Consider the following 21,677-nt stretch of genomic DNA (forward strand, 5'->3'; position numbering starts at 1 on the left):
TTTGGTAACCTAGTAAACTGAGGGTAGAAAGAAAAGAAATGGGCACTTTTCACTCTGTTCAAGGACTTTTCCTTATAAATCCCATGTTTTGAATGGTGAATAGACCTTATGAGAGGAAGTAGATGTACAGCTGCCCTTTGCTGCTCTTAGTTGCTGGCAGCTTGGCTGTTAGTGACAGATGAGTGTGTGACCCTTTTTCACCAATGAATTCTTGTTACAGCTGGCAGAATAGAATAGTTGATGTGGAATTTCATGGCAGTTTGCTTCATAATTCCACTCCCTGGTGTTCAGATGTAGTTGTGATTGCTAGGTCTCTCTCCTCACTTAAGTTGGTATATTAACAGTCACATCCAGGACTACTGCTTCTGTCTGCTCCATGACCACACGGTGTGTTTGTGTATTGCCCTGAGCTGTCAGCAAAACATTTTGCTGAATTTCCTTTTTTGTTGTTTCTCTATACCTTTTTCCCCCCGGCCTTTCTCATTTGTGTAAAACTGGTTTCTTTTTTGGCCTTTTTATCCCAGAGAGGGAGTAGTTACTGCAGAGAGGAGCTTGAAATATGAAGAGAAGTATCATAGAGATTAACACGCATAGTTAGAGAGCTAGCAGGTTGAAATGAGACTTAGTGCCTGACGTGCTGTTTGGCCCTGATTATCTCCTTCCTCCCTCATTTTCAAACTTACCTCTGTATCTAATGCACCAGTGGGTGCTCCAGTGCCTTGTCTGTAGGGAGCTTAACCCAGTGCAGCAGACTACTTGCAAGAACCAGGAAAGAAAGGTTACAACCTAGCCCCATTTTTTCCGTCCCTGGGTAAGGTAGTAAACTGGGATTAGACACTTCCATAAAAAACCCACTGTGTGTTCCCATACAGTAGCACATGTCCAGGTTAGGCTTCCTCCCAGCTACTCAATCGCGTGTACTTGGAGAGGAATGCATTTTGTATCTATCCTCATCTCAACTTTTTGGCCACCACCAACTGGTGATCACTCTTTTCTGTTATTGGCTATAAATAAAGGAAGCTCTTAAAAATAAAGAAGACTTTATTAGGGCTTGTGTGAGTTATTGACACATTTCTAATAATCTTGTGAGCTGATTTGTCGATGTTTGATACTTTGTTTTGTTTTGTGAGTTAGTATTTTTTTAAATATTTATTTATTTATTTGGCGGTGCCGCGTCTTAGTTGCGGCATGCAGGATCTTTAGTTGCAGCATGAGAACACTTAGTTGCGGCATGTGGGATCTAGTTCCCTGACCAGTGATCGAACCCAGGCCCCTCTGCATTGGGAGCATGGAGTCTTAGCCACTGGGCCACCAGGGAAGTCCCTCCTTCACCTGTTTCTTTCTTCCCCCCTCCCCTCTGGCAACCACCTGTTTGTTCTCTGTATCTACAATTGTTTCTGTTATTATTATTATTTTTTTTTGGCCACACCATGCAGCTTGTGGGAACTTGGTTTCCCGACCAGGGATTGAACCTGGGTCAAAGCAGTGAAAGCACCGAATCCTAACCACAGACCACCGGGGAACTCCCTGTTTCTGTTAACGTTTGTTCATTTGTTTTTTAGATTCCATTTATAAGTAAAATCATACAGTATTTGTCTGACTTACTGCACTTAGCATAATACCCTCTAGGTCCATCCATGTTGTTGCAAAGGCAAGATTGCATTCTTTTTTTTCCTTTTTTTTTTTAATATTTATTTATTTTATTTTTGGCTGCATCAGGTCTTAGTTGCGGCACACGGGATCTTCCTTGCAGCATGCTGAATCTTTTCTTTGGGGTGCGCAGGCTCTTCACTGGGACGTGCAGACTTCTCTCTAGTTGTGGCTCAGGCGCTCAGTAGTTGTGGCACATGGGCTCAGTAGTTTCAGCATGCAGGCTCTCTAGTTGTGGCTTGATTGCTCAGTAGTTGCAGCATGGGCTTAGTTGCCCTACAGCATGTGGGATCTTAGTTCCCTGACCAGGGATCGAACCTGCGTCCCCTGTATTGGAAGGCAGATTCTTAACCACTGGACCACCGGCGAGGTCCCATACCACCTCTGTTCATCTATTGATGGGCACTTGGGTTGCTTCCATATCTTGGCTATTGTAAATAATGCTGCAATGAACTTAGAGGTGCAGATATCTTTTTCTTTTTCATTTATTCATTTATGTATGTATGTATGTATGGTATGCGGGCCTCTCACTGTTGTGGCCTCTCCCGTTGCGGAGCACAGGCTCCGGACGTGCAGGCTCAGCAGCCATGGCTCACGGGCCCAGCCGCTCCACGGCATGTGGGATCTTCCCGGACCGGGGCACGAACCCGTGTCCCCTGCATTAGCAGGCGGACTCTCAACCACTGCGCCACCAGGGAAGTCCCCTAGACCATTCCATTTTGATGAATTAGGTATTGCTAGAAATTGGCATTAGGTTGGGAAAGTAAAATGAATTTTGTGTCTGTTACTGAAAGTTATCAGTGATAACATTGTAGACTCTGTGTAATTGTTTTAGAACAGGGAACTTGGACAAAGGTGGAGATCCAGGAAATATTTTACGTTAATAAATCGTTTCTTTGGAGCTCAGAATACTTTGCAAACAAAATCTCGGTTTTGTATGACACCTCTCAAGCATTTTTTTTAGTGCAGCTCACAGCTGAACTAGAAAGATGAATTGAAAGTTTTTCCCCAATTGCTAGTCATCATTAGACTAAGAACTAGAATCCAGGTTTCCAACTCACAGTTTTAGTGTATTTTCTTTTGGACAACCAGATGGATCCTACTAAAAAGAGAGCCTAATTTTGGCCATTTAAAAGGCAGTTTTCGGGCTTCACTGGTGGCTCAGTGATTAAGAATCCACCTGCCAATGCCGGGGAGACGGGTTCAAGCCCTGGTCCGGGAAGATCCCACATGCCGCGGAGCAACTAAGCCCGTGCACCACGACTACTGAGCCTGCGTGCCACAACTACTGAAGCCAGAGCGCCTAGAGCCTGTGCTCCGCAACAAGAGAAGCCACGGCAATGAGAAGCCTGCGCACCGCAATGGAGAGTAGCCCCACTCGCTACAACTAGAGAAAGCCCGCGCGCAGCAACGAAGACCCAACGCGGCCAAAAATAAATAAATAAATTTAAAAATAAAAGGCAGTTTTCTATGGAATAGTTGATACTAGAAGAAACTAATTTTGAAGTAAAAGTTATCCCCCAATTTTAGCTTTAAGAGCAAAACTACGGTTAGAGCCTGAAGAGTAATAAAAGTAAGAACAAAAGGTGGTATTGCTCCCAAAAGATAATAGAAAGTTATGGAATTACCAGATGTGAATGGTCCTTGATATACAGTGTGTTCAAGGAGTAAGATACGGTAGTTTGGAAGTCCTGTTTCCCTGGGCTGCTTTCCCAAAACCAAATTAGGACAAGAAGGAGCTTTACATTTATTGAATGTAGGTCCATAGCTGCTGTCATTCCTTTATGAAATTGGAAATTTCTCCTGGTTTTAGATCACAAGTAAGCTTTTTTTCTTGGTTCTCCCAGTCAGATAGTTTCTTTGTCCACCCTAGGAGTTCCATTTGTCTTGCTAGCTCTTTTGAACATTACTCTAGTGACCTAAACTGATTTGTCAGTAACTTCTTATGTTTGGAGAGAGTCTGGTTATATTTGTAGGTTTAGCCCCACCCTGTATTTCAATAGGAAGTGAGTAGGTGCTTAAGTCTATAATGAGGCATTCCTCCTTGTGATTGTTTATGATAGTGAGGAGTGCTATATGCAACAGTAAATTCATACTTCTTTAAACATTTTAACAGACAGACTTAGATTACAGTAAACCTGTGTGTTGTGTATTATTTTGAAGTCAAATGATTATTTGACTTTTCAGTTGAGATTCTTGAACCGCTGTGAAATACACATTCTAAAACATAAAGAAATTTATTTCTTGAAAGAGGAAACTGGCCTACAAAGCAAAGCTCTTCTCATATGCCCCCATCCAGAGTGCTGTTAACTATAGAACAGTGGGAAATGCTGAAGTGAAAGCAGAAGTCCTAATTGCCACACATACAATATCCCCACATGTTCTCATCCCCTGCTACTGCTGATCAGCATTTTGGGGGGTATGTTTCAAAGAGGAACTGCCTTGAGAAGCATTTCTGTTGTTACGGTTTTTGCTGTAGCTCAGATATACTTGCTTTTGGATGTGGCCATAGAAATCTGCAGGTGTTATCAGTGACCGTGGCTCTAAATGAAGCGTTGTTTTTTTATTTATAATAAATAGCTAGTAGTACATATCATTGCCAGAATGAGCAGTCATCTGTTTTCTGTCCTGGTAGTAATAGGAATTCAGATTGTAGGGTACAGATGAGTGCATCCTCCCTCTCACATGCAGCCTTCCTTTATTATTTTCTTCCACCCTCCCAATCCCTATCTCTCACCTACTTCACCCCACTCCTGCTATAGGCTGTTGGGAACAGAGTTGAGAGTTCAGAGTGTAGGGTACATGTCAGAGTCTCCTTTTGCCTTTACACTGACCAAATATGATATATAAATATTTCATGATAACTTCAAATATAAAGACTTGTAGAATCTTACTGTTGTGAAGGGACCTCAAAGAACACCTCATCCAGTTTCCAGTTCAAAGCATGAATCCCATAATGGTACTGGCAGTCTAGACTGGTCAGTGTACTCCAGGCCATAGCTAGGAGGGGATGCCTGAAGTCTTTCATTTATTCTCAGACTCCTTCTCAAGTTTCTTAGGCTGAAAATAGCCAGGGGTAAAGATGGGGGTTGCTGCTGAGTCTGGCTGGATGTCTGGAACTTGTCCAAAGCCAGTTTTTCCTTTGGACTTCTTTGGGTAGCCAACTCCCAGATTGGCTTGGGAGGCTCCCAGAGTGTAAATAACTTAACCCCAGGGCTTTGTCTGGAATATCCTTTTTACCATTCTGGATCCTAGCCGTCCTGGTAACTAGATGAATCTAGATCTGGCGAAGGGTTTGATTCATGGTCATGATCTGCCCTTCTCTACAGTCCCTAGACCTCCCTCTGGCCTTGTGTTCAGAATGCAAGTGGCTGTTGGCCAAGTGACGAGGTTATGGCAGCTTAGGTAGAAGCAAATCCAGGAACTTTAGAACTTCTTAAAGATCATCTAGCTTAGTCTCTTTATTTTCCAGATGGGGAAACTGAAGCCCAGAGTGAGAATTACATCATCTTTGATTTAACAGGCATTGTAGAAGTCATCCAGTCAGTCTGACCTCTCAACATCATCTTATTACAGTCTAGGAATCTCTCCCCCAACCTGCCCAATAGCTGGTATCCAGAGGATGATACTGGGGAACTTATAACTTCTGAAGAGAACCCATTCTAATATAGGACAGCTCTAATTAAAAGGAACTAACTTAATTGAAATCTACTTCCCTGTAACTTTTATCTTCTCAGTGGTTCTAATTTAATTCCTCTCCTATGTAATATCCCCCAAGGTAAGACCTTCTCAGACTCCCAAGTTAACAAATATCTCTGTAGCATATAATTTCCCTAATCAAAATAAAGTATAACTGAAAAAGAACTTTACTGATTCTATAAAGACAGGGCATTCCACTTTCATGTGTCCAGACTTCTCTTTCCAGCCAAGAATGACTACTTTCTTGGTTTTCTTCACTTTCTTTTCATTACTGGCACTAGCATTTAGCTCTTTTCATAATACTTTTATTTTTTTAAATTTTTTATTAGAGTGAGGACCTCAGTTCCCCCGCCAGGGATCGAAACCAGGCCACAGCAGTGACAGTGCCAAATCCTAACCACTAGGCCACCAGGGAACTCCCTCATAATACTTTTAATAAAGAAACATACATTTTATCACTTTGTGAGTATAACTGTACAAAGCTATCAGGAGAGAGCTACAGATAGGGCTGAAGGATTGGACTCACCCCTGCAGCCTGTCTGTGGTTTCTCAGTTCATATTTGCTAGCTGTGGTGGGCCTCTCCATTTCTATTGTCTCCTTCTCAGCCTGGGAAGAGTTTCCCAACTGGTCTTCTTACCCCCAGTCTTCTGCCCATATACAGCTTCCTACTTCAGTTAGAATGATTTATCTAAAAATGCAGATTTGCCTATGTCACTTCCTTAATTTAGTGGTTTGTCAACACCCAGTGCTCCACAAATTTTCCACTAAATGACTACTGATGATAGATGAGCTTTTCTCAACTGCATTCTCATAAGAAAATTAAACCCTAATGCTATTAGGCATCCATTGTATATAACGTATTAACTTTTTTCCAGTGCATCTGAAATGGTCCTAGTTGTTTACACTCTTGAAGAGAATTGAGGAAATAGTCACTCAAATTCTTTTCTTTGTTCTGTGGTTCAGATGAGGGACCCAGTATAAAAGAGTAGAGAGAGAGACTGTATGTTCTTCAAGAGGTCCAGAAGCATGGCTGGGAACAATCTCCAGAATAAAACCCCACAAATTTCATTGAAGTCTAGGGTTTCAACTTTATTATTATGTTTTTTTTTTTTTTTTTTTTTTTTGCGGTACGCGGGCCTCTCACTGTTGTGGCCTCTCCCGTTGTGGAGCACAGGCTCCGGACGCGCAGGCCCAATGGCCATGGCTCACGGGCCCAGCCGCTCCGCGGCATGTGGGATCTTCCCGGACCAGGGCACGAACCCGTGTCCCCTGCATCGGCAGGCGGACTCTCAACCACTGCGCCACCAGGGAAGCCCTATTATTATGTTTTAAAATACACACACACACACACACACACACACACACACTTATTTATTTATTTATTATAAATTTATTTCTTTATCTTTGGCTGCTTTGGGTCTTTGTTGCTGCATGCGGGCTTTCTCTAGTTGTGGCGAGCGGGGGGGGGGGCTACCCTTCCTTGCGGTGCACAGGCTTCTCATTGTGGTGGCTTCTTTTGTTGCAGAGCACGGGCTCTAGGTGCTCAGGCTTCAGTAGTTGCGGCGCACGGGCTTAGTTGCTCCACGGCATGTGGGATCTTCCCGGACAAGGGCTTGAACCCATGTCCCCTGCGTTGGCAGGCGGATTCTTAACCACTGTGCCACCAGGGAAGCCCCTAGGGTTTCATCTTTAAATTTATGTGAATATTGTATTCTACTACATAATATGTCCATTGTTAAAAGTGTTTTAAAATATTTGTCAATGAATAGAATTGATTTTACAGGAGGATTTGCCTGAGGTCCATGGAACTAAAAATAACTACCTTTTTTCTTAGCCCTGTAGTGGACATTTTATACATGTTACATTATTTAATGTCTCTAGGAAAGTTGCCCAAGATAACACAGCTAGTAAAGTGTCAAGACTCAGGGCGCTAAGGGAAGTAAGTCTCAACTCCACAACTTGAAGCTGAGTTTGAGTCAAGAGCCTTGGAAGTCTTTGCCCCATTTCTAAGTTTATCTTCACTGGAATAGAGGGTTTTTTTTCCCTTGGTCAAATTAGTATTGTGGTTCAGATCATGTGTAATTCCATACTTCTTTGGCATAATACAACTAACCTTGATTATCCAAAAGAAAAATGAGCAGTGATGCAGGTAATTCCATATAATAGGGAATCTTGTCTTTCTCTGGTGGCTCTGAAACATATAAAATGACTTTTATTTTAGTAGCAGATTCACTTTTCTAATTGTTTTGTCTTGATAGATATTGACATATTGTAATTTCTTGAGTACTCTAGCTGGTTGTGGGAGCTGGCTTTTTTTGGCAAGAGGTAGCTATCTTGCTATTGAAAACTTGGTTCCTCCACCCCAAAAGACATACAGTTGACTCCATTTGTGTCCACTTACCCAAGATACTTGGGAAAGCATAAATGCTAAAGTACCAAGGTGTCAGAGTGGCTTCCCCAGCTCCACCCCCACTCTGACATTTACCTAGCCATCTGGAATCCAGTTTCCATTAAGTGTCCAAAGAGAATGTCTGGAATGCCCTGTCAGTGGCCATTCAGTGCAGAATTTCAAGGGGATCTGGCTCCTGTAGCTCCTCTAAGAAGCTAGAACAAGTTCTGAAATGATTGCTAATGGAGGGAGCCATAGTGGCTATTTTCACTCATCTCTGGCTGTACCCCTGAATTTCTGGTTCTTCCTAAAAGCTTGAAGTTTGGGAGTCTAAGGGCATCCAGAGGATGCAGAGTCCTGTGAGGTTCTTTTATTTGTAACACCTTGCCTCCTTTGCTGTTCTAAACTCTCTTTTCAGTATGAGTTAATAAAGCTTGCATGTTAGTACCCAGTACCCTTTAGATTATGTAAAAGAGGAGAAGAGGTAGACTGGGAGGGAAAGTCCAGAGTTTGGATTAGAAAACCTGTTTAGTCAAAGGGGAACTTAGCTGAGGAACAGAATGAAAATTATTTCCTTAGACAGTAGACAAACATTCAGGAAACACCTCTGCACCCCAAAGATAGGAACAGCTGCCACACAGTGACTATTAAAGGGAGGTTCTAAGTTATGAGCAAACAGCTGATTCTCTTGGTTCTTAGGCTGTTGCTGTTGGTGACAGGAAATCTTGTTTCCCAAGCTGCTGGCTTCCTGTTTTATTTTTACTCTTAGCAGATCAGAATGTCCATAACAAGGAGCAGTCTGTTCCAAAGGGTTCTACTCCCTCTTTGAGCCTGAAGGGCTTTTTTTTTTTCTTTTTCTTTTGGTCAGACAATATGTTGGTTCACTTTTAAGATCTATGATGTTTAGCTTGGTTTAAGCATTTCGTATTCACAATCAACTTTTTTGGTGATGAGCTGGTGTTTTGAGATTTGATGTAAGTAAACCTCTGTGGGTTTTTTTTTTTTTTTTTTAAAGAGGAGTTTGCAATCTTGGGGACTTGGGTATGTTACCTTTATGCTTTACCATTTAATTTGCCATTTTCCCTAGCACAAAAACCATTAGGCTGTTTTAAATTTCTTTAGTTTCACAAGATAGGGAAACAGTTCCAGCCCGATGTGCCTTGGCTGTAGTCATATCCATTTTGTTGGATAAAAAAACTCCTCCTGTCCTTGTAAAGCTAGGAATTTGGTAATCTAACTCTAAAACAATAGCTCAGCATGAACCTAAAGTGCTGGGGGATTTCCTAGGGAAAGGGGCTCAGTCGACAGGATAAGAAACAGTAACTGGAAGGTTTCCGGATCTGCTCCACTTCCTGCTGTCTCAAGAGCCTTTTGGCCCAGGTGTGTTGAACCGGATGGGAGAGAGAAAGGGAGCTGTGGGTAGAAGAGAAAGGACTAGGGAATCTTACAGCACAGGGTGCTTGGCATCATGTTTGATATATTGAACGTGTAAAATTTTCCTTGATATTCTTTCATTCTGTCAATTTATAGACTAAACTTTGGTAGTGTTAATAGATACTGGCAGTATTTAGCTGTACATTAACAGTCCTCCATCAGGGAAGGACTGGAGAAGTTATGTCCTGTTGCAGATCAGTAGAATCACTGTTGGCAACTTAGTTTCATTGTGGAGACTGTCAGATAACAAAAGCTCTTTTTTGATTCTTCTAATTGATTATTTGGAATCTGATCTGTTCTGGTTGTGGACCCCCCAAGGTTAGGATCTATACCATCCAGGACCTGCTGAATGGGCTGTTTTCTTACCATGCAGCCCTGCCTCTGGAGACTCTTGTTAGTTGGAGCATAGTTGTTATTTTAAGGTTTTTAGGTTTTTATGCTGCCTGTGTACCCTCAGTCAGCAGTCACCAGTTCAGAATTTCTAAACTTATCCAGCAAGCCTCTAATGGCAAACCTTTAAAAGGGGTGGTAGGGGTAAGGGAGGGCTTAAAACAGAAAAAAGATAGATTTTTAAAGCTGTTCAGATCAGAGCAAAACAAAAGGAAAAAAGACTCACACAGCCCTGGTGTGCCTGGAATTTGTGGTTGAGTAATACTTTCCTGTTATTTCTTTTTTAGGTTGTTTTTCATCATTCAGAACGTTGCCTGAAGCAGGTCCACCATGCCGTTAGTAACGAGGAACATCGAGCCAAGGCACCTGTGCCGTCAGACGTTGCCTAGCGTTAGAAGCGAGCTGGAATGCATGACCAACATCACCCTGGCAAATGTCATCCGACAGCTGGGTAGCCTGAGTGAGTGCCGCAGAGAGCCTGTGCTTTGCCCTCAGGGGTCGTTGGTGCTCTTTATTTTGTTTCCTTCTCCTCCGTGTTCCTATTTCTCCCCCATCTGCCTTCCCTAGGTAGTGCGAAAATTTATCCCACTCCCACCGCTTCCCCAAAGAGAGGCTCCTTTTTGGTACAGATTCTTCCCCTCAACCCTTTCTTCATCTACCACCACCCTCTAGGTTCCCTCCCCCTCCCCCTCCACCTGCTTCAAAAGAAATCTGTGGGAAGGGTGGCAGGAAGGGCTGCAGCAGAAACTGCAGATGGAATGACAGAGCAGAATTCTCTGTGTGTAAAGTGGGAGGTTCACAGAGCAGTATCTTGGGTTGGGGAATGTGCCTGTAATTGCACAAAGCTATTCGATGTAGCCTGACTTTGTTGAAGCCTCAAATGTGCCAATAGTCTTCATCTATGCAACACCCCCCCACCTTTTCTTCCCAAAGAGAAGTAAAGCAAACATGCATTCAGAGAGATTCTGGCTGACTTGTTTGCCTTGGTACACATGTAATTGTGCTGCAAGCCCCCAGGTCCAAGTTCAGGGTACAAATTACTTCTGTAGTCTCTGGGGTATTGGGAGTTTTGCAAGCTGTGTGAACACAGTGACACAAATTGGAGCTGGAGCCATTCTTCTCTAGGAGGAAGATGGGGGTTAACCCAGTCTGTTTTGGAGCTGAGGGAAAGAAAGCCACCTTAACTGTAATTTTTTTTTTAATTGATAAGAATGAATAAGACTGCCTTGGGTGGGGTACATGCATGGGTTTGGATTTCATTCTGAATTAAGTTGACTTTGTTTGCTTGGAGCCGAGATATGGGAAGGGCAGATGCTTGGATAGGCTCTGCATTTGTCTAGTGCCATTCTAGCTCCCATAAGAACCTCTGTCAAAATGCCATTTTAGTGATCCTCCTTAGCAAAAGCATCTTGGTGTGAATTATTTCAGACATTCACCTCTCCTATCGCATCACTGCCCTTAGTGAAAACAGTGGAATATCAAGAAAGCCTCCATCCCCCCAGATAGTAATAGGCCCTGCCTTGAAAATAGGTGCCTGAGGAGACAGAGGTCTGTGACCATTTGATGTATGGGGTGTGAGATTCCTAAGGCATCACCTAGCTCAGAGACCATCTCAGTTGATCCAGGGCTTAGGGAAACCTGGATGGGGCGTCAAGAAAGAAATGAAAGCCCGCCAGTGTCTGTCTTACACAAAGGAACGTCGACAGCAGTGCAACAGCAGTACGGCTGACGAGGAAGCACATGAAGGCTGCAGAGAGCCTCACTGCTTCTTAAAAGCATCATTTCTGCTTCTGTCACCCTGAGAAAGCCAAATGGGTGGAAGTCAGTCACACACTGGTTCCTTCTCTATAGGACAAAGGACATCTAGCTAATGATACTTCTTATTCTCACTCAGCAGGAGTTATGCTCTTTCTCAGGTGTTTTTCCAGGGTGGTGTTGCTGGATGCCATTGCTCACTCTGCCACTTGTGATCAGAGCATTCCTATCTTGAGGAAGTTGATCTGAGGGCCAGGGTTGGCTTGTGCCTGTGGAAACAAGATTTCCTCAGGTTGTAGAGCTAGCTCACCCTTTATTCATCCAGTAAACATGTATTAACCATATTTTATGTGCCAGATGCTGAGAGGATACAGCAACAGTAAGAAATGGTCTCTGCCTTCCAGGAGCTCATACTCTACCAGAGGAGAAAGAAAGAAATAATTCTTAAGGGGAGAATGGGGAGAGGATGAGAAGGGAACTCACGTTTGTTGATTGCCTACTTTAAGCTGGGTTTTAATAGGATCTTCACATAGATTACCTCGTTTAATCCTCTTAATAATCCTGTGACGTTAGATGTTGGCATTGCCATTTTTCAGAGGAAGAAATGAAGGATCAGAAAAGTAACATAACTTGCCTGCAGACACAGCAGTCAGAGGCAAAGTCAGACTTCCTAAGAATTTCTCAGTTGTCTCCTGTCTCTCTGTCTCTACCAGCACTGCCCTGGTTTAGACCAACTTTAACTCTCACCTAAACTGTTGTCCTAGCCTCCCTCTGGCCTCCCTTTCTCTGATCAACCCCCTTAAATCTATAAACCTAAAAATTGTATAAAATCTTATAAATCTTAAACCTATACTCTTGCCAGAGTGGTCTGCCCAAAACTAAAATCTTACTTTTTACTTTTATGATTCTGAATTGTTTGAATTTTTAAAAGTTAAGTCTGTGTTAACTTTTGCAGTTTAAAAAGTGTTTTTAACATAAGAGTATAAATGTTAGCTATGTATTTATCTCTGCTCTTCCTCACTATGGAATTATTTAAGTTCCTTGGCCTGGCATTCAAGACTTTAAGACCTGCCTTTCTTTTCAACCTCATTTTCTGTAATCTGTCTTCTCCCATTTTACAGTCTTTTTAAAGGATTCTTTTAAAATTAAAAAGGGAAAAAAAGAAGGAAGAAAAACTGAATTACCAGCTACTTGTAGCTTCTGAGACAGACCATATTCTCTCGTACTTCGACGTGGTGGCTTTGTTGTTCCCACTGCCATCCTTGTAGCTGATCTTCAGGGCCCACCCAGCTCAGGGATCTCCTCCTCCAGGTTGGACTGAGTACCCCTCTGAGATCCTATTACATGCCTGTATTATTACCTGCCACATTATATTGAAATTATCTCCTATATTAAATTGAAAGTTCTTTGGAGGCAGAAATCATGTGTTGTTTGTCTTTGAACCCCAGTGTCTATCCTGTATAGTACCTGGCACCCAGTAGGAGCTCAGTAAATACTTGTTGAATGATTCATGCATGTACTCTTTCCATGCTTCTATGCTGTTGGTGCACAGAGAATACAGGGAAGGAAGGAATATTTCCTATGGGGAATGGGAACATAGCGGGAATAGGGAGAGTCAAGGAAAGCTTCACAGAAGAGGTTACATTTGAATCGAGCCTTGAAAGATGACTAGGATTTCATCTAGCAGAGAGGGGTACAAGAATGGACTCATATGTGCTTCAGGCTCATGACCTTGACCTCATGTATTATATTCTAGCCGGAAGTGCTTGGTCTAGTAGGGAAAGTCTGATTATGGAATGAATAAAGCACAAAACTAAGATTTCATAGCCGTGAATTGCTCCCTGATAGCATATCCAGGAGTCTCATTTTCCCTCAGTGCAGTGAGATTGGCATTTCACATATTAGGTTGCCGTATCTTAGGAAATGTGGGCACAGCCAGCCAGGCAGCACTTCTGAATCAGTATCCTGACCACCTAGGAAAGGGGAACCCCCTCTTGGGTCATTAAGATTTGTTATGGGACTTCCCTGGTGGTCCAGTGGCTAAGACTCCACACTCCCAGGGCAGGGGGCCCAGGTTCTATCCCTGGTCAGGGAACTAGATCCCACATGTTGCAACTAAAGATTCCACATGCCACAACTAAAAAAAGATCCCGCATGCCACAACAAGACCCAGCGCAGCCAAATAAAATAAATAAATAAAATTTTAAAAAGATATGTTATGATATTGGGTTTTCTGAGTACAGTGGGTCCATGCCACTGGGGGGCTCCAAGACTCCCACTCAAATTCAAACAAGAGCAGCTTCATATTTTTAAAAATCAGTTTTACTTGTTCCATTTCCACGTAAGATTTCATTTGAAAAACTGTACTGCTAAGAGAAAAAAGAAGTTGAAGACTGCTTCTGGAATCTTTTGCAAAATGGGGTAGATGTCTGTTATGAATGTCCTGATGTGATAGTGGATCTATCTTGATAATCCGAATAAGTGAAATTATTAATTTTTAATTAATTAATTAATAAGTGAAATTATCACCTGCCAATGCAGGGAATGTGGGTTCGATCCCTGGTCTGGGAAGATCCCACATGCCACGGAGCAACTGAGCCCGTGCGCCACAACTACTGAGCCTGCACTCTAGAGCCTGTGAGCCACAACTACTGAGCCCGCATGCCACAGTTACTGAAGCCCGCATGCCTAGAGCCTGTGCTCCGCAACAAGAGAAGCCACCGCAATGAGAAGCCCGTGCACCGCAACGAAGAGTAGCCCGCCCGCTCACTGCAACTAGAGAAAGCCCGCGTGCAGCAAATGAAGACCCAACGCAGCCAAAAAAAAAAAAAAGTCATCTGATATGGTTGAGCAATATAAGGAGGAGTCTCATTATAACAATTTACAGGGACTTCCCTGGTGGCGCAGTGGTTAAGAATCCGCCTGCCAATGCAGGGGACACTGGTTCGAGCCCCGGTCCGGGAAGATCCCACATGCCACAGAGCAGCTAAGCCTGTACAGCACAACTACTGAGCCTGCACTGTAGAACCCACGAGCCACAACTACTGAAGCCTGTGTGCCTGGAGCCTGTGCTCTGCAACAAGAGAAGCCACCGCAATGAGAGGCCCGTGCACTGCACCGCGACGAAGAATAGCCCCCACTTGCCGCAACTAGAGAAAACCTGCATGCAGCAACGAAGACCCAACACAGCCAAAAATAGATTAATTAATTAATTTTGAAAAAGAGTTTACATTTTTGGCTCGTTTAACCCTGTGACAACTTGGTGAGATAGATATAGTTGTCCCCATTTTGCAGATGAGGAAACTGAGGCTGGGAGAATTTGACTTGCTGAAAAGTACACAGGTGTAGGTAGAAAGAACTGAGACTTAAATTCAGACTTTCTGGTTTGAAGTCTACTGCTTCTTCCATGTATCATCTTGCAGTTCTAAGTATACTTAGGGCCTGACGTGACGTAACGTGACAGTGGGGAAGCCTTCACTCCACCTCACTCCCCCTTCAAATAGCATTCTCAATGTTACCATTTTTATATGGTGGGGTTCTTTGTATGATTTCATCTTAAACCATTGTGTCACTCCCACTATCCCACTATCCCTCCTGCTCCCTTCACTGAGGAGCAGGAAATCCTGTGTACTCTCGCGGTGACCTAAGGGTAAATTGATTTGGGGTTTTCTTTTCCTCCAGAACAGCTGGATGGTTAACAGATATTTTTGAGCCTGGTTTATTTTCCACGCTTAATGTGTGTTTCTCTGTTATATAGTCTTCCGATCACAGTTATTCGTTACCTAGGCAAGCATAATACAGTATGGTTTTAGGTTTTTGGGGGGTTTTTTTGAGATATGGTTGATTTACAATATTATATAAGTGTCAGGTGTACAACAGTGGTTCAAAATTTTTAAAGGTTGTACTCCATTTATAGTTATTATAAAATATTGGCTCTATTCTCTGTGCTGTACAATATATCCTTGTAGCCTGTTTTTTTTTTTTTTTTTTTTTTTTTTTTTGCGGTACGCGGGCCTCTCACTGTTGTGGCCTCTCCCATTGCGGAGCACAGGTTCCGGACGCACAGGCTCAGCGGCCATGGCTCATGGGCCCAGCCGCTCCGGGGCACGAACCCGTGTCCCCTGCATCGGCAGGCGGACTCTCAACCACTGTGCCACCAGGGAAACCCGTAGCCTGTTTATTTTATACACGGTAGTTTGTACCTCTTAATCCCCTACCCTGTCTTGCCCCCCTCCCCCCTTCCCTCTCCCCACTGGTAACCCCTAGTTTGTTCACTATATCTGTGAGTCAGTACAGTATGGTTCTTATAGGACTTAGCCATATTATCAGGGATCAGATTGGATTCTCAACCTGCCCAGTAGAAGTGCAGCTTGTTAGCCAATTTCAGTCCTTTGAGCTCAGGAGCGTCCCATGGTTGTTTAGATCACAAAACCATTCAGTATGCAAAGACTTGCTTCTTCCTTGATTAGAAACTCTATTGACTAAATTTACCAGCAATTCAAAATATGCTGTTGATTGGTCTTATCCTTTCCTTCCAGGTTACATTGAGTGAGCTGCATTTCACCCTGAAGGTGCAGTTTTGGCCTTTTGATCTAATTTTTTCCCCTCAAGTATGGACTAAGAATAAATGTAGTTTAGAAACTAAAGTAAGAGCCTACTTTAAGTAGTTCTCAAAGAAATGATCTTTTGGTTGGGCACAGTAACTTATGCCTGCCTTCACCTTGCAAGTAACAAACTCAGATGGTGTATTTATTCGTATGCACCACTTTCCATTCTAGCAAGAATGTGCTTTGTGGCTTGGAATGACAATATGGAGGTAGTGTCAGATTGCTTTTATGTTTCTTTGGCTGCAAATTCTCCTTGCATTCCAGGGTTGAAAGTACGGAACTCTTTTCTTTTTCTAAAAATCAAGACATTGTGGAATGAGACCACTGGTATGTTGTTTTTCAGGGAGAGCTTGAATGTTTCAGCTTTCCACTTGTTCCCTGAGATGTAGATTTGAAGGATTATAACCTAAAGCAAAGACTTTCAAAGTTGTAGGTCATAAAACATAGAATAACCTTTTCACCTCTTAGAAGAAGTTATGTCTCTATTATGAGTTGTTAGTAAGTTCAGGGCCCCTCAGAGATACCACATCTCGTCATGGTTGTTCAGCGTACTTTTGGGGCTCCACTGAGGATGTAATATCTTATTGTTAATTGTAAACACATAGAAGGTCCTTCTAACTCCCAATCTGTTTTCCAGAAGCACTTTTACAAGGTGCTTTTACAGAGCAGCAAAGGGGCTAAGGGCTATAGGCAAATGTATAGACATACTCTCCACTCTTTTAGGATTAGTTTTTTTTGTATCACACCTTTTGATTTTATTCATCCTGTTTTGAGTTTCATGTCAGTTCATTTTGCCAAGAAGACTCTATTAGTTATAGAGCACATGCAGGCTGCCCAGGCTCTGGAGGGTATGTCTCTGTCTCCAGGAGGAAGCTCTGCATGTAGCCTGAACCATCTTAGAGGGGTGGGTGGGTGTGTTTGGGAGGTGGGAAATACAGTCTTTAGTAGCCAGTTTTTCTGACCATGTATGTCACTTTTAGGCACTAGTGACTTGGTTTCTTTGCTCTCTCAGGTAAATATGCCGAGGACATTTTTGGAGAGCTCTTCACTCAGGCAAATACTTTTGCCTCTCGAGTAAGCTCCCTTGCTGAGAGGGTCGACCGCCTACAAGTTAAAGTCACTCAGCTGGATCCCAAGGAAGAAGAAGGTAAGGAAGCTGAGCTCAGCATTTGCAGGCTCTGCTGAGCAGTTGCTTAGGATTTTTTTTTTCCTGATTTATAAAAAAGTGAGGGGAGAAATCACAGAGACCTATGGAGTTCTGCTTTGAAACGACACAAGCCTGTGTGATGTAAAGAAACCTTTTAATCTCTACCACACCTCCACACACTCCCTTTCTCCCATTCCCCCAATCCCCTCTTTCTCAAATTCCCCTTCCCCCGAATCGTATTTTGCTACCATAAAAGTACTTGGAAGATTCATTCCTCCTAAGGAGGGGCCTGCTAGATCTGGCCACATAGTAAACCTTTGTGTTGCCTCATTTTGTTCAGTCATGAAATGGCTGGGCTGCTGACAGCCTTGTGGGGCTTCCCCAGAGGGGGAGAAAAAAAAAAAACCTGGCTGCAGACAGCCGCAGCCAAGAAATGCAGCAGCTGAGGCCTCTCCGACTGGTGTGACTCAGTGTTTGCTCAAATAGCCTGTCATCCATTTTCTAATGCCTTCCATCTTCTTTCAGTGTCACTACAAGGAATCAACACCCGAAAGGCCTTCAGAAGCTCTACTGTTCAAGACCAGAAGCTTTTTGACAGAAACTCTCTCCCCATACCTGTCTTGGAAACATACAACACCTGTGATACTCCTCCACCTCTCAACAATCTGACCCCTTACAGGTAACCTGGCTGGCTTCTACCTTTTTCAGCCTGTGGTTAACAACACTAGATTGTCTTTTTATTTAAAGATGTTGTTTACATCAGAGGATTGTATCAAAAAGCATACTATGTACCCCAGAGTTGCTTGTGGCAGCAGAAGCTAACGTTTACCATATAAACAGTTGCCACTTATTATTGTTTGGTTTCTTAAACTCATAGTGAATATAATATATATTGAAAGTTTGCTATAGCATTGCATGCTGCAGAGTTTACTTTGGTACAAGCCAGGTCCATCTTGGATTCCATCCAAGGAATTTAGTTATTATAGAACCAAAAGGACTTTGTTACAAGGCAGTCCTATAGCATGCATCCCAGGGGCAACATTCTAGCAGGGCTCCCACTTACTCTGAAACCACTAGATTACCAGATGTTTGGGCGTGTTAGTGGGGCCAGCCTTGTGGACTGGCTGCTCTGGGCCCTGAGGGTCCTTCCAGAGCTTAAGGAGTAATTGGCATTCTTCCAAATGAGTGTCGTTCACTTCGTTTTGAACATCCTTTCATCATTCCCCTCTGAAAGGACCTACAGTGCTGTGGCTGGACTTGAAAAAGGTAGTCTTATAGACAACTTAAAGCCCCTCCCCTCTAGTGGTCTCTAGTGTTATCGTGCAAAAAATTTCCAAGCAGGGGCAGAAAACGAATATTTATCTTGCTCGCATCCATAAATATCTTTGGAACAGGTAAAAGTAATTACAGATAGCTGGAGGCAGATGTTTTCTTTGAGACATGGGTGTACTGCAAAGTAGAATATGTGTGTGAAATTCAAGGACACCCACCTGATCCACAGAGGCAGAATAGGAGCATGGTCGCTTCTCACACAGATACAGAGGAAGTACATGGCATCTATCCTATTATTATTACTGTGTGAAATTGTGTTTGCCCCTTGGCTCTCAAAGGGGCCAGCTAACATAGCAGGGCGTAAATTTGACTCTCTAGCCTGCATCATTTAGCCTAGTTGGATCTGGGCAGAGGGGTTGTAGGGCAGGAAAAGAATACACACCTGATAATATTGAAGGGACTATGGTAAGACAAGTTTATTTTTCAGTTAATGTAGGGTATTTTCCTTTTTAACATTCTCCTCTCAGTTTTCTGGATTTAGCCTAACAGAAAAGAGTGGTGGTGTGGCTAACTCAGAACAAGATTTAATATAAAGATCATTAGTGCATGATTAGGAAATGGTTTCTGTGTGTTGTGATAGGATTGGAGGCTAGGAAAGAATTACCTTTCCAATTCTTTTTAGTTCAGAGTAGTGTTAAAATAAATATCCACCCCTAAGTGCATGCTTTCTGGAGAGTGGGAGCGACTTAGCCACGCCAAAGTGCAGGATTCCAACCAGGGTCATTGAGTCTGGTAGATGACTCTTACATTGACACTCAGCTCACTTTGTACCTCTTTCACAGCCACTAAGAGATGGTAATGAAATCTTGTGGTCATAAAACAGCTGGCCCTCTTTCCTCAGTGGGGCCCCCTTGTGGCTGGGGGGTGGGGGTGGATGCTGAGCTATTCCGGAAGGGAGCAAGTAGGTGGAGTGCTGTGGTTGTCTGTATTTACAGAAGAATAACAGCTGCACACATATACACATTCATGTGTGTATATGCATACATATGTACACATGTGAACCTGCACATGTGTGCACAGGTTTTGGGTGGGTAGAAAGCCACTAATGCTTCCTAGAGAGTCCTGGGCAATTGATGGTGGTAGGGGAACCAGTGACAGAAATCCCATCTGATGTGCCAAGATATCAGAATGTCCTCAGGGAGATGTCTGCGGCCATGGAGATCATTAGCCATAATCAGGATCCCTGCTGCTATAGCCCATTCTTGCCCTGACCATGCAAATTCCTCTACCAGGAATTGAAAGTAAGGCTAAGGTTCTTAAAAAGCCAGATAAGTAAAGAGGTGCCATGCCATTCAGGGGCTTTGGAACGCTGGTATGGGAGAGGAAATATGCAGTCGATTTGAATGACTTCTTGATTCCTCAGTGTAAAAACTGCTAACTGGTAGGTATTTGGAATATTGGATTTGGTTGGGAGCTCATCTGTCTACTGACAGCTACTTGTCTTCATTTCTGTCCAAGGGACGATGGGAAAGAGGCACTCAAATTCTACACAGACCCTTCGTACTTCTTTGATCTTTGGAAGGAGAAGATGCTGCAGGACACCAAGGATATCATGAAAGAGAAGAGAAAGCATAGGGTGAGGGGAAAGGGGCCTCTGTTCTACACATCAGTAGGCACGACTGTGGAGGGGGGATAAAAAGGAAGCCAGTCTTATGTTAAGTAATCATTCTGAGTGGCTGCTTGCGTGGATGCCAGGTGAGACTCTTAAAAAAAAAATGTGTCCACTCCAAGCACAACCAAGATGAAAGTATAAATCACACCAAAAATGTGTTTGTTCCTCCCGGTGCTATTAACAATTGAGTATATTCAGCCTGAGTTTTAGAAATTGACTTTTCTATTCACCATTTATTTCTCTTGCAATTTGCACCTGACTCTGCTGGACACTCAAGCTAGGCTAGTTCCCTTCCCTGCCAGTTCTGCAGCTCATTTCTCAGAGATCAGCACATGGCTCTACAGAGTTTGATTTGCAACAGGAGCGGTTTAACACCTTGACTGCTGGTTGGGTGAGGCAGTGGTGGGGACATAGGCCTAGTTTTGGTAGATGCTCCCCTCCCCTTAGGCTGCCAGTGATGTGTGTAAGCATATGACCTACCAGTTGCAACCTCACAATCCCATTAGCATGGCTGCCGGGAGGCCCAAGAGAGCGCCAGGGGCTAGTGCAGCTGCACAGGCTGAAGAATTCTTCATTGGTTGTTTTGGTTTGTTTTTTAACTATTTCCTTATATCTGTCCCAGATATCTACAGCTATCATTATTTCTCTTCTCTCTTGACTGACCTTTGCAGCATAACAAATAATTAATAGCTATTTACTAACTTCCTAACAATTAGAGCTGCTCAAAAACATGAATGAATTGCTCAAAGAGGTAGTGGGTAGAGGTGTTTGGGTATGGGATTGAGGAAATGTGTCTGAGCCCAGAAGGTGGTTTGGATTAGATGACCTCTAGGTCACTCTAAACCCAGCAATTCTGTAAATTCTATAGTTACTGTATGTTGTCTAGGCAGATCTTCTCTTGGGTATATATCCATGAAGCTGGGTGGAATTTTAATGAAGAACTTTGGGAAATGTTTATTAAGGCCTTTCTGTTTCTTTTCATTGTAGAAAGAGAAGAAAGATAATCCAAATCGAGGAAATGTAAACCCACGTAAAATCAAGACACGTAAGGAAGAGTGGGAGAAAATGAAGATGGGTCAAGAATTTGTAGAATCCAAAGAAAAGCTGGGGCCTTCTGGGTAGGTGATGCTTCTCTCCTCTTGGTAGCATTCTTTGAAGAGGCTGGGCACCTGGGGGCAACAGTCTGACAGCTCTGGTGTGACACCTTTCATACCCCCTGAAGTCTTGCTGTGTGGCTTAAATCAATACCACTGTTAATCAGCTACTTTAAAGTGCCTCCATCTGGTGATTAAAATTTGCTAAAAAAATCAAGAGACTTGGCAGTTTAAATGAGGTGACGAGAGTGGTCTGGAAAATAAAGCCCATGGCTTCTAGTGCCCTTGCTCTGCCAGACACTGGTATGTCTGAGGGACTCAAAGGAAAGACTAGAAAGGGAAGAAAAGTGGCTTTGGGAGGCCTTTGCCTCCAGAGCATTGATTTGAAGGTTGTGGCTAAAGAGCTGGGCATTTCATGGGAGTGGGGAGGGCCAGGCAGAGAATTTGTGCACATCACCAAAGCAACTTTTCAGTCAGCCTTTGTCAGTCTTGGGAGAGAGGCTGGCCAAGGGACTGAAAGCAGACCTCAGAGACAGTGTGGGAAAGGTCGCGCGGCCAGTATTGAGG

General features: G+C 43.2%; 1 protein-coding gene across 1 annotated transcript in view; it reads left to right on the forward strand.

The window, feature by feature from the left end:
• Positions 1–21,677, forward strand: part of WASF2 (WASP family member 2) — a 72,106-nt gene that overhangs the window by 40,652 nt on the left and 9,777 nt on the right. Inside the window, exons 2-6 of the mRNA XM_081223467.1 lie at positions 9,851–10,023; positions 16,938–17,072; positions 17,598–17,751; positions 19,863–19,980; positions 21,004–21,134. Of these exons, the coding sequence (XP_081079593.1) occupies positions 9,894–10,023; positions 16,938–17,072; positions 17,598–17,751; positions 19,863–19,980; positions 21,004–21,134 (668 nt within the window). The 5' untranslated portion in view covers positions 9,851–9,893. The remainder of the gene's footprint in view (positions 1–9,850; positions 10,024–16,937; positions 17,073–17,597; positions 17,752–19,862; positions 19,981–21,003; positions 21,135–21,677) is intronic.

Source organism: Mesoplodon bidens (genome assembly GCF_964165515.1).
Source record: "Mesoplodon bidens genome assembly, chromosome: 2".
Taxonomy (NCBI): Eukaryota; Metazoa; Chordata; class Mammalia; order Artiodactyla; family Ziphiidae; genus Mesoplodon; species Mesoplodon bidens.